The sequence below is a fragment of the Mustelus asterias genome, chromosome 16, assembly GCF_964213995.1.
Source record: "Mustelus asterias chromosome 16, sMusAst1.hap1.1, whole genome shotgun sequence".
NCBI classification, from domain to species: domain Eukaryota; kingdom Metazoa; phylum Chordata; class Chondrichthyes; order Carcharhiniformes; family Triakidae; genus Mustelus; species Mustelus asterias.
In genome coordinates, this window is record NC_135816.1 from 12,636,522 (window position 1) to 12,649,802 (window position 13,281).

At 47.1% G+C, this 13,281-nt stretch overlaps 1 protein-coding gene across 2 annotated transcripts in view; it reads right to left on the reverse strand.

Annotated features, from left to right (window-relative positions):
- Window positions 1–13,281, reverse strand: part of tbc1d9b (TBC1 domain family member 9b) — a 58,558-nt gene that overhangs the window by 17,782 nt on the left and 27,495 nt on the right. For both annotated transcript variants that reach the window (XM_078231797.1, XM_078231796.1), the window contains exons 11-16: window positions 12,768–12,885; window positions 8,247–8,532; window positions 7,600–7,729; window positions 6,209–6,307; window positions 4,550–4,618; window positions 355–595 (exon numbers count right to left, since the gene is read on the reverse strand). In XM_078231797.1, coding sequence (XP_078087923.1) covers window positions 355–595; window positions 4,550–4,618; window positions 6,209–6,307; window positions 7,600–7,729; window positions 8,247–8,532; window positions 12,768–12,885 — 943 coding nt within the window. The remainder of the gene's footprint in view (window positions 1–354; window positions 596–4,549; window positions 4,619–6,208; window positions 6,308–7,599; window positions 7,730–8,246; window positions 8,533–12,767; window positions 12,886–13,281) is intronic.

The following is a 13,281-nucleotide window of genomic DNA, read 5'->3' on the forward strand; positions in this document are numbered from 1 at the left end:
ATAGCTAAGCTTCTACTTCAAACTCCACTCACTGCCTTATCCTCATATCCAATGATTCCGCAGTGTCTAAAAATCTCTCAATCTCTATCCTAAAATCTCTCAGTCTCTATCCTAAATTGACTTATCCACAGTTCTCTGGGTTACAGAATTCCAAAAACACTCGACCCCCTGAGCGAAGGGATTTCTCATCTCAGCCCTGAATGGTCAACTCCTTCACTGGAGACTGTGAGCTCCCGGTTTGAGACGCGCACACAGAGAACAGTCACTCGGTAAGTTATTGGGAAGTGGCTTGGGGGTCTCTGTAGGACAGCTCCCTGAGGAACCTTCAAGAGAGGATGGAAAGTGAACACATACTCAACCCGGTGACAAATTCCTTGAAGCTGATGAGTGAGTCTTTGTTTTGGTCCAAGAGGCGGAACATGCGCCCAGCGAGGACCTGGGAATGCACTCCACAAGTCCACGGTGAGAGAGCCATGAAGAGCTCCTGGAACTGCTCTGCGTCAATGCGATACTGCTCCAAGTATGGCTGGCTGAGGTCGTGTCTCTCCGCTGCACTGCTGCTCCCACCCCAGTAACAACTCATCAAGTGCTTGGCCTGAAAGGGAAAGAAAATACCACGGATGTAACAACTTTAATTTACATAGCAGCTTTAATATAGTAAAATATCCCAAGGTGCATCACAGGAGTGTTACCCAACATTAAAACCCACATAAAGGGACCTTAGGATAAGTAATTTAAAAACTTAGCCAAAGGGATAGGTTTGGAGGAGGGGTAGAGAAAGTGTAAAGGTTTAGGGAGGGAATTTCAGAGGTTAGGATGCAGGCAGCAGTTGAAGTTAAGACCACCACTTGTGGAGTGATTAAGATTGGAGATATGCAAGTGGCCAGAATTGGAGGAGGGCAGAGGTCTCCAGGTTGTGGAGATTACATAGGTGGAGGGAGGTGGGACAGAGAATGTCTATGAAATTAATTTATATGGACTTCCATCCGCCACTGGAATTGTAGCGGGCGAGGGGCGGACCATGAAAAGGTCCGTTGACCTCGGGTGGGATTTTCCGGTTTTGGGGTGAGCGCAGGTAGAAAGTCCTATTGAATCTTTCCAGCATTTTGCGTCTCTAGTCCCAGTTTATGTCATCTCTCCTTATCCTGTAACCCTTGGAGCGCAGATGTCATTCTCTGCTGCACTTCCAAAGGTGCAATGCCCGGAACTGCCCACGCTACTCCAGGTGTGGTCTAACCAGAACTTTGTATCATTGAGCTGGATGAGAAAACTAGCTGAACAGAAGAAGACAGAGAGTAGGGATAATGGGGATTATACTCTAAATTGCCAGGACGACTAGCATCCCACCCAGATGATGGGATCGGAAGTCACAAATCCAAATTTGCCAATGAGACAAAAGGCGGGATTTTCTACCTGCGCTCACCCCAAAACCGGAAAATCCCACCCGAGGTCAACGGACCTTTTCATGGTCCGCCCCTCGCCCGCTACAATTCCAGTGGCGGATGGAACATGAAACTTCACCCCTAAATATGAGCAGCATCACATGCAAAGTGGATAGAAGTATACAACTATGGAAATACTGGCCGGGATTTCCCACCCTTGTTCCCCCCCCCGCTGGAATCTTCCAGCCCCGTCAAAAGTCAATGGAGCTCTAGCCGGCCCGCTGCATCTCCTGTGTGGATCCCGCCACAACCGGAAAATCCCTGCCACTGATAGATTAAATGAATGAAATCCACCTGCCACAATTTTTCCACTCACCTAATGAAGGAGCAGCGCTCCGAAAGTTCATGATACTAAATAAACCTGTTGGACTTTAACCTGGTGTTGAGAGACTTCTTACTGTGCCCACCCCAGTCCAATGCTGGCATCTCCACATCATGGCTACAGTTTTTCCAAATTCTGGCAAATGTGAGGATATCCTCTTTGGGCTTAAAAAAGGACAGTGGTCTTTCCAGATGGTGAAGGCCTCAAAATGGTGGTGGCTCAAAGAGAGTTGGGAGTTGAGATGTTTTGAGCATTAAAATATTACAAACAGGCACAGAAAGTGATCAGAAAGACCAGTGAATGCTGATCTTTACATCTGGAGGAATAGAATACAAGGAAGCAGAAGCCATGCTTCAATGATACAAAGCTCTGGTTAGACCACACCTGGAGTAGCGTGGGCAGTTCTGGGCATTGCACCTTAGGATGACATCTGCGCTCCAAGGGTTACAGGATAAGGAGAGATGACATAAGCTGGGACTAGAGACGCAAAATGCTGGAAATATTCAATAGGTCCATCAGCATGTGTAAAAAGAAACAGCTAATGAGACCCAAACTGTCAGCTCTGTTTCTCTCTCCACAGTTGCTGCCTGAACTGCTGAGTATTTACAGCATTTTCTGTTTTTTATTTCAGATTTCCAGCATCCACAGCACTTTGCTCTTACATAAACCAGGGCAGTATTGCCTGCAATTTTGAAGATTACGATGTTATTTGCACAAGATGCTTAAGATATTCGGGAAACAGAAAGGGACACTGAGAAACTATTCCCTTAAGCCGAGGAGTTTAGCACTATGAACATATGAATTAGGAGCAGTAGGCCTTTCAGCCCCCTTGGGCCTGCTCTGCCATTCAGTATCATGTCTGCTCTGTTTGTGTTTCAAACTCTACATTCCCACCTATCCCCAATAACACAGAACAAAGAAAATTACAGCACAGGAACAGGCCCTTCGGCCCTCCAAGCCTGCACCGACCATGTTGCCCATCTGAACTAACACCCTCTACCCATCCAGGGATCATATATATCCTTCTATTCCCATCTTATTCATGTATTTGTCAAGACGCCCCTTAAAAGTCACTATCGTATCTGCTTCCACTACCTCCCCCGGCAGCGAGTTCCAGGCATCCATCACCCTCTGCGTAAAAAACTTTCCTCGTTCATCTCCTTTAAACCTTGCCCCTCGCAACTTAAACCTGTGCCCCCAGTAATTGACTCTTAATGTTTGATTCGCTTGCCCACAAGAATCTATCCAGTTATTTATGATGAGGGGCCATAGTCTAAACATTCGAGGCCAGACTTTCACGAGTGAAATTAGGAAACAGTTCTTGACTCAAGGGATGGTGGAGTTTGGAACTCTCTTCTGCAAACTGCATTTGATGCTTGATCAGTTGTTACTGTTAAAACCTAAGGTAGTAGATTTCTGTTAACCAAAGTTATTAAAGGATATTGAACAAGGCAGGCCTATGGGCCAGAATGTTACGGCCGTAAATGCCAGCATTGAACAGAGATTTGGCTGGGCGCCAAATTCTCCAACCTTGTCACAGCGAGAGCGTGGCGTGAACGGCTGATAGGATTGCGCCCTTAGAGTTCGATCACAGCTCATCCATGATCTCACTGAATGGTGGAGAAGGCTCAAAGGACTAAATGGTCTCTTCCTGTTCCCAAGGTCTTGATTAACGAGACATTGATAGGATGCAAGACTGGGCGGAGAAGTGGCAGATGGAGTTCAACCCAGATAAGTGTAAGGTGGTTCATTTTGGCAGGTCAAATAGGATGGCGGAATATAATATTAATGGTAGGACTCTTGGCAGAGTGGAAGATCAGAAGGACCTTGGGGTCCGAGTTCATAGGACGCTCAAAGCAGCTGTGCAGGTTGAGGCTGTGGTTAAGAAGGCATATGGTGTACTGGCCTTCATCAATTGAGGAATTGAGTCTAGGAGTCGTGAGATAATGTTGCAGCTATATAAGACCCTGGTCAGACCACACTTGGAGTACTGTGCTCAGTTCTGGTCGCCTCATTACAGGAAGGATGTGGAAGCCAGAGAAAGGGTGCAGAGGAGATTTACAAGGATGTTGCCTGGGTTGGGGAGCATGCCTTATGAGGATAGGTTGAGTGAGCTCGGCCTTTTCTCCTTGGAGAGACGAAGGATGAGGGGTGACCTGATAGAGGTGTATAAGATGTTGAGAGGTATTGATCGAGTGGATAGTCAGAGGCTTTTTCCCAGGGCTGAAATGGTTGCCACAAGAGGACACAGGTTTAAGGCACTGGGGAATAGGTACAGAGGAGATGTCAGGGGTAAGTTTTTCACTCAGAGGGTGGTGGGTGCGTGGAATGGGCTGCCAGCAATGGTGGTGGAGGCGGATTCGATAGGGTCTTTTAAAAGACTTTTAGATAAGTACATGGAACTTAGTAAGATAGAGGGTTATAGGTAAGCCTAGTAATCGCTAAGGTAGGGACATGTTCAGCACAACTTTGTGGGCTGAAGGGCCTGTATTGTGCTGTAGTTTTTCTATGTTTCTATGTAACGTTATCTGTTATCCTTCTCCATTCCAAGTATAACAGTCCTATCCACTCCATTTCCATCCATTTATCATTCCCGGGAACATTCTGGTACCCCACCTCCACAGCACCACCACCACTGGCTCTCCACCCCACGTACTGTTCCTAAGGTTCTACATGTTTCTAAAAGTGCGCTGCTCAAAGTGGTCCCTGATACTCCAACTGAGGCCGAACCAGTATTTTATAAAAGCCAGTTTGAGTGTTTAATAAGTGGGACATATCCACTGACCTTGAAAAGCAAATAGAGTTCCTCCAGCTCCTCGATACTGAAAGCCGTTTCTGTCAGGATAGCACGCACCTGGAAACAAACACCGTCAATCAGGCCAACACGGTGGCATAGGAGTTAGCACTGCTGCTTCACAACATCTGGGACCCAGGTTCAATTCCAGCCTCAGGTGACTGTGTGTGTGTGTGGAATCTGCATGTTCTCCCCATGTCTGCTCAGGTTTCCTCCTCCACAGTCCAAAGATGTGTAGGTTAGGTGGGTTGGCCATGGTAAATGGCAGAGTTACAGAGATAGGGCAGGGTTGTGGGCCTGGATGAGATGCTTATTTGGAGAGTCGGTGCAGACTTGATGGGCTGAATGGCCTCCTCTGCACTGTAGGGATTATTTGGAATTGAAAAATTGGTCAATCAAGGTGAGAAACAAGCCTACATTTAGGTGACTGTGGATTCCTATCAAACTCAGCACGTTCTTGCAATAACTCATGAATCTCATTCAGGCGAGAAATACTATCTGACTGTGTGAAATACTAACGCAGAATGTTAATTGTATAAATATATACTGTGTTTATTTGTGTGCAGCTGGTAGGCATTAACCTGAGGATTCACTTGTGCCCCTGTTTCTCTTATATCGACTCTTTCAAATACGGCACTTCATTTCTAATGGGCTTACAAAAGAAGGATAAATAGACACAGCTGTAGGGACACTTAGCAACCTCTGGTTGGATCAAAAGAGCTACCAATAAGCACAGGCTGAAAGTGTGATTGTTGGGTTAGGAGATGTCTGCGTGTAATATGTAACTCTGTAAATAAAAACTAATGAAAGTTAACAAAGATGAGGCTTCAGTTCCAACCTTCCCCAGTGGTTTTCTGAAAGAGCACAGAAACTGTGATTCAGACATGAGAGGACAGTGCAGAAAATGTATCAAACCCAAGTTACTGAGGGTCAGATGTAGCCACAACGCCTTGGAGTCAGAGGTTGTGATTCAAGTCTGTCTTCAGACATTTGAGCACAAAATCCAGACCAACACTCCAGCGCAGTACTGAGGGAGTGCTGAACTGACAGAGGTGCCTCAGGGCAACAGTAGAGAGTTGTGGGCTGGGTAGGGACAAATAAACAAAAACTTTTAAAAAAATTCATTCATGGGATCTGGGCATCGCTGACTGGCCGGCATTTATCGCCCATCCCAACTTGCCCTTGAACTGAGTGCCTTGCTAGGCCATATTTCAGAGAGCAGTTAAGAGTCAACCACACTGTCCTCATGTGTAATTCATGCCCCATGATCAAAAACAGTGGCAACTGTCCAAATGTGGAGTCAGAAGAGTACAGCCATTTGTTAGCGAAATTATGGGTGGGATTCTCCAGCCGTGCTCACCCCAAAACCGGAGAATCCCATCCGAGGTCAATGGACCTTTGCGTGGTCTGACCCCTGCCTGCCACGATTCCCGCGGTGGGTGGGGCGGGAGAATTCCCCCCCTATATTTTTGCCACAGCGTAGGGATCTTAACTGAATTGGTCTTCAATCTCAAATGTTGGTTTTGCTTGTGAAATCACACCACGAGTGAACAAAAAAACCCCCCCAATGCGTCAATGTCCTTTTTGTAACATGGACATTGTGAGGCTGACCAGTTGTCTTCAGGGCTGTGGTGCGACTATTTCTCTTACCACACTCCGTTTGGCTGTGTCCTCCAACGTCTGTATGACCTTCAGTCTCTGCTTGAATCGCATCTGTTCAATCGCATCTGCTCTGATCGACCCAAATTTCTACATATAGAAAGAACAAATTGGCTCCTGAGAAAGTTGATCTCAGTCAGTTATTCCACTGCCATTTTCCCACCACTGCAACCCTTTCTCTCCTCTCCCAAGGACACTGCCACAAGCTGAAGTGAGATTTACATTGGTGAGGCCGCAGCTGGAATACTGTGTGCAGTATTGGTCCCCTTATTTGCGGAAGGATATATTGGCCTTGGAGGGAGTGCAGAGAAGGTTCACCAGGTTGATACCAGAGATGATACCAGGTATCAATCTGGATTGATTATGAGGAGAGACTGAGCAGATTGGGTTTGTACTCGTTGGAATTTAGAAGGCTGAGGGGGGATCTTATAGAGACCTATAAGATAATGAAGGGGCTGGATAGGGTAGAGGTGGAGAGATTCTTTCCACTTAAACAGGAAGCTAGAACTAGAGGGCACAGCCTCAAAATAAAGGGGGGTCAGTTTAGGACAGAGTTGAGGAGGAACTTCTCTCAGAGGGTGGTGAATCTCTGGAATTCTCTGCCCACTGAGGTGGTGGAGGCTACCTCGTTGAATGTGTTTAAATCACGGATAGATGGATTCCTGATCGGTAAGGGAATTAGGGGTTATGGGGATCAGGCGGGTAAGTGGAAATGATCCACTTCAGATCAGCCATGATCTTATTGAATGGCGGGGCAGGCTCGAGGGGCTAGATGGCCTACTCCTGCTCCTTATGTTCTTATGTTCTTACAAGGTCAGCATCAGACACTTTGGGGTCTCCAACCAGGAGCCAAGCTTCAAAGAAATCTAAAGTTCTGAAGTTCCTGGAGTCGGATTGGTTAAGAGGCAATATTTCTGGCAATTTAACCCCAGGCATCTCAGGGCCCAAGATCCCCTTGAAGACTAATCCCTTGTTTGAAGCAGAAATGTCAGTGGGTTGGGGGAAGAGAAACACTAGGTTCACATTCCCACCCCCCACCATCTCCCCCCACACACCATTTACAATGATCCGTTCAACTCAAATGGTGTGGGGAATGGGAAACCTGCAGCAGCTGCAACTTCCACTCCTACAATGGCACAGCAAACTCCCACTAATGTCATGGGCCTGTGTGTTGGCAGATCAGTTAACAAGCTGGGCATTGAAGGAGGAGGGAAGCCAGGGGAAAAACAAGAGGGGGAAGAGGTATCCCAACCTCAGTCAATTGACCCATCAAATATTCTTGCACAACAAAGTCAACCCCCTCAAGAGAAGGAAAAATGGAGCAGTCCTGAAGGAGTAAGCAATTGAATTCAAGGGGAGGTCCTCATTACAGAATTACTCACCTCATATGATGACTTAATCAGTTCAAAGATGTCTATTTGCAGTGGAATGTCATCACCATTGGTGAGTAAAGCATGCAGGTGTGGGATTGGCGGTGATGTACTCTGCTTGTTGCAAACATTGTCCAGGTACCTGAATTAGGGAAAAAGTAAATTTATTTCACGGAGTGGTTATTCCACAAGCACAGAAACCAACATTTTATACTCAAGTCTAGCACTCAGGAACTGAACAATTTCCAAATCTAGTGTCAGCATCAAGATAAAAGGGTAAAGCTTTCTCTATACTGTCTCCCATCTAACACTCCCAGGGCAGGTACAGCACGGGGTTAGATACAGAGTAAAGTTCCATCTACAATATCTTATCAAACACAATGCTAAAAAATCTTTGGAATGCACTATCTGAAGGGGTGTTGGAAGTAGATTCAACCGTAACTTTTAAAAAACAATTGGATAAGTATTGAAGAGGGCATATTTGCAGCACTACATGGGACTAACTGGTTAGTTCTTTCAAAGATCCAGGCACCAGCAAGATGGACCAAATGGCTTCCCTCAGCACCATAATAATCTACAAAAAAAGGTGTATGATTCTATTCGCGCTGCATACAAATTAGTTTGGATCTGGCCAAATATAGACCAAAACAGTCAATCACCTGCCAAGAATGGTCATGGCTTCCCCCTCGTCAGAGCAATTCAACAGCTTCTCCATGTTAGCCTCCAGCACAGCGAGAGACACCTGGAAAATAACCTTGATCCCCTCGTAGAAGAAGCAGTCAACCACGACCACGGCACTTTCAAATGGCATGACACTGAGGAAGAGTGTCAGGAACCAGGAGAGAGAGATGGTACTGATAACCCCCAGCTCCTGCATCCACTCGTACAGGAGGGGAAGATGCTCCCGTGTCAGGTCCTCAAACACACCCTGGTCCACCAGTGCACCTGCAAAAAAAAAACAGACAGGAAAGAAATAAATGCCCATCCTCCATTGTTCCAACAAGTAAGGACTATCAACAAATAGCCTTATTCCACAGGTTTTCAATTCCAACAGCAGTCTTCCAACTGTTAGCACAATACACAAATTCATGGACTCTACTGCCATTCTATCAATGTTACTCCTAGAGCAAGTACAGTACGGGGTTAGATACAGAGTAAAATCTCTCTACTCTATCCCCATCAAACAATCCCATGGCAGGTACAGCACAGGGTTAGATACAGAGTAATGCTCCCTCTACACTGTCCCCATCAAACAATCCCAGGAGAGGTACAGCATGGGGTTAGATACAGAGTAAAGCTCTCTCTACACTGTCCCCATCAAACACTCCCAGGACAGGTACAGCACAGGGTTAGATACAGAGTAAAGCTCCCTCTACACTGCCCCATCAAACACTCCCAGGACAGGTACAGCACGGGGTTAGATACAGAGTAAAGCTCCCTCTACACTGCCCCCATCCAACTCTCCCAGGACAGGTACAGCACGGGGTTAGATACAGAGTAAAGCTCCCTCTACACTGCCCCCATCAAACACTCCCAGGACAGGTACAGCACGGGGTTAGATACAGAGTAAAGCTCTCTCTACACTGTCCCCATCAAACACTCCCAGGACAGGTACAGCACGGGGTTAGATACAGAGTAAAGCTCCCTCTACACTGTCCCCATCAAACACTCCCAGGACAGATACAGCACGGGGTTAGATACAGAGTAAAGCTCGCTCTACTCTGTCCCCATCAAACACTCCCAGGACACGTACCGCACAGGGTTAAATACAGAGTAAAGCTCTGTCCACACTGCCATTCAGGTCTGTGGAGCAATGGATAGTACATTGGGTTTATAGAATCATAGAGTCCCCACAGTGCAGAAGGAGGCCATTTGGCCCATCGGGTCTGCACCGACCACAATCCCACCCAGGCCCTTTCCCCATAACTCTATCCATTTACCCCGCTAACTCCCTGACACTAAAGTGGCAATTTAGCATGGCTAATCAACCTAACACACACATTTTTGGACTGTGGGAGGAAACCGGAGCACCCGGAGGAAACCCACTCAGACATGGTGAGGACTAGCAAACTCCGCACAGTCAGTGAACTGAGCCGGGAATCGAACCTGGATTCCTGGTGCTGTGAGGCAGCAGTGGTAACCACTGTGCCACCGTGCCGCCCCTAATTAATTGTAGGAATGCCACTCTGGATTTGAATCGCACTAATATTTTTGAGCCAAATTTGATCCCGACAATTTAAAAAGATAACTGTGCGTAGAAGCAGAAGACATGCGCATGATTCTTAATGATTACTTTGGAAGGAATTTAATGTGGGCATCAGGGGTCTTGCCCACCTTGAGTTGCCAGCCAGAGTCTGGCCGATCCTCTGTACTCAGCAGTGTTAAATTGACCCTCGTGCCAGGGGGATTAGCAGGGTAAATGTGTGGGGTTATGGGGATAGGGCCTGGGGGGGATGTGGTCGGTGCACTCCATGGGCTGAATGGCCTCCTTCTGCGCTGTAGGGATTCTGTGAGTCGACATGATGCTTAATTTGCCAATAAGAATAAGCTTCAAAACGTAGGAGCAGCCAGTATTTCACAGTCAGGAACAGTGGAAACATGCAAGTGTGGGACTAGAAATCGAACATAATGAACAGAAATGACCATTTGTCCCTTTAAGCCTATTCTGACAATGTTAGAAATGCTAATTAAGAATAAACCACGTCTTGCTTCAGAGTGAATTGAGAGCAGGTGACGCTCATTGGAGCATGTGTTTAAGAGCTGGGGTTTTCCCCCGGTAAGGAGGTTCTAGGCAGGGAGAAGGGTAGAGTGGAAACCAGTGTCTGCGCTGAACTATAGTACCACAATAAAGCGGCTGGGAATCATTGGAAGGTCTCCTGCTGTTTAATTCAGTAAATGGATATTCACCTATTTAATATGCTCCACCATGTTCCACCGGGTGGCACGGTAGCACAGTGGTTAGCACTGCTGCTTCACAGCTCCAGGGTCCCGGGTTCGATTCCCGGCTTAGGTCACTGTCTGTGTGGAGTTTGCATATTTTCCTCGTGTCTGCGTGGGTTTCCTCCGGGTGCTCCGTTTCCTCCCACCGTCCAAAGACGTGCGGGTTAGGTTGATTGGCCATGCTAAAATTGCCCCTTCGTGTCCTGGGATGCGTAGGTTAGAGGGATTAGCAGGGTAAATACGTAGGGATATGGGGGTGGGATTGTGGTCGGCGCAGACTCGATGGGACAAATGGCCTCCTTCTGCACTGGAGGGTTTCTATGATTCGTTCCACAGTTTATCTACTGCTTCAGCTCCATCTTCCCACACGATCCCCATATCAATTCATACCCAAAATCTATTGATTTCAGTCCTGAATACACTCAACAACTGAACATCCACAGACTCAAGATCCAAACCAGAGTGGCAAACCGCCATAAGTGGAAGATATTTGAACTTGGTTTATCTATAATTGTCTGTACAGCAGGGAAACAATTCAATCCAATATGGCGATGCCTTTGCAGCCTTCTGGACTTAACATTGAGTTCAACGATTTTGCACCATAATCTTGGCATCCATGGGTGGCACAGTGGTTAGCACTGCTGCCTCACAGCGCCAGGACCCAGGTTTGATTACTGGCTTGGGTCACTGTCTGTGTGGAGCCTGTATGTTCTCCCTATGTCTGCGTGGGTTTCCTCCGGATGCTCCGGTTTCCTCCCACAGTCCAAAGATATGGGGGTTAGGTGGATTGGCCACGCTAAATTGCCCCTTAGTGTCAGCAGACTAGCTAGGGTAAATGCATGGGGTCATGGGGATAGAGTTTGGGTGGGATTGTGGTTGGTGCAGACTCAATGGACTGAATGGCCTCCTTCTGCACTATTTTGTTTCCTTTGCTTTATTTGTTTTAGCTTTTCTCTTATTTTAACTTCAGTTAGCAGCGCACCTGCTCTACGTAGTTTTTGTATTTGCATTCGTTGGAATTTAGAAGGCTGAGGGGGGATCTTATAGAGACCTATAAGATAATGAAGGGGCTGGATAGGGTAGAGATGGAGAGATTCTTTCCACTTAGAAAGGAAACTAGAACTAGAGGGCACAGCCTCAAAATAAAGGGGGGTCAGTTTAGGACAGAGTTGAGGAGGAACTTCTTCTCTCAGAGGGTGGTGAATCTCTGGAATTCTCTGCCCACTGAAGTGGTGGAGGCTACCTCGTTGAATATGTTTAAATCACGGATAGATGGATTCCTGATCGGTAAGGGAATTAGGGGTTATGGGGATCAGGCGGGTAAGTGGAACTGATCCACTTCAGATCAGCCATGATCTTATTGAATGGCGGGGCAGGCTCGAGGGGCTAGATGGCCTACTCCTGCTCCTATTTCTTATGTTCTTATGTACGTACTTCTTTTTGGTTCTTTGATTCATTCCTTGCCCCATCACCATTCCCTTTGGCCCGAGAAGGTCAACTCTTCTCCCATTCAGTTTCTCCTGTTTCTCCAGTTCACCTCTAGAACTGCTAATATCCTTACCTCCAAAAATCTATGTCCATGAAAGTTTTCAGTTGAGCCCCCAGACTCTAAAGCTTTTTGACAGTTTCAGATTTCCACTCCAGTTTGTGTGAAAATGATGCTTCCTCATGATCCAGAGGAAACAGTTTATCTGAATCTACCTGATCAAGGGCGGCACGGTAGCACAGTGGGTTAGCACTGCTGCTTCACAGCTCCAGGGACCCGGGTTCGATTCCCAGCTCGGGTCACTGTCTGTGTGGAGTTTGCACATTCTCCTCGTGTCTGCGTGGGTTTCCTCCGGGTGCTCCAGTTTCCTCCCACAGTCCAAAGATGTGCGGGCTAGGTTGATTGGCCAGGTTAAAAATTGCCCCTTAGAGTCCTGAGATGCGTAGGTTAGAAGGATTAGCGGGTAAAATATGTGGGGGTAGGGCCTGGGTGGGATTGTGGTCGGCGCAGACTCGATGGGCCGAATGGCCTCCTTCTGCACTGTAGGGTTTCTATGATTTCTATGAACTCTGTTAATCACTTAAAACACCTCAATTAGATCAATCCTTAGCCTTCCGTACTCAAGGGAATGCAAGTCTCGTCCATGCAATCTGTCCCCATCATGTAACCCTTCTATCCCCAGTAACATTCTGTGCTGCAGGTTCCTCCCCAGCCTGAGGTGCAGAACTGACAGTAAAATACTGATTCAACTCACCGACTACCCTGGTGTTGTAGTAATCAGGCAGCATCCGCTCGCAGAGTGCAATCAGGAGCCAGAAAGCCTCTTCTTCATTGCAGTACAGTAACAGGACTGAGGTGACAATATTCATGGCCTGCAAAAGGACGAGGAGACTGAGGTGAGAATCTGGCCCATCAGAGGAGCACACAGCGTACAGAAAGTGGTACACCCTTGTGGGTGGGGGAGGGGCAGTGAAGGAGGAGGAAAGACTCAGTTGGTTAAAGGAATATGACGCAGGACAGTGCTGTTCATCCCAGTGTTCGCTGATCTCAGCGGAGTAGTTAGCTGGGGCATCACAAGTTGCCTCAATGTTCCTGGGATAGGGACAGTGGAATTGACAGGAGGTAGGGATGGGCAATAAATGCTGGTCAGCCAGTGACGCCCATGTCCTACAACTGAATAAATTTATTTTTAAAAAAAGGTCTGCTGTGTGAACAAGCGTATATGTGTGCGTGTGTGCGCGCCTGCATTGGGGGCACCTGCGTTGGGG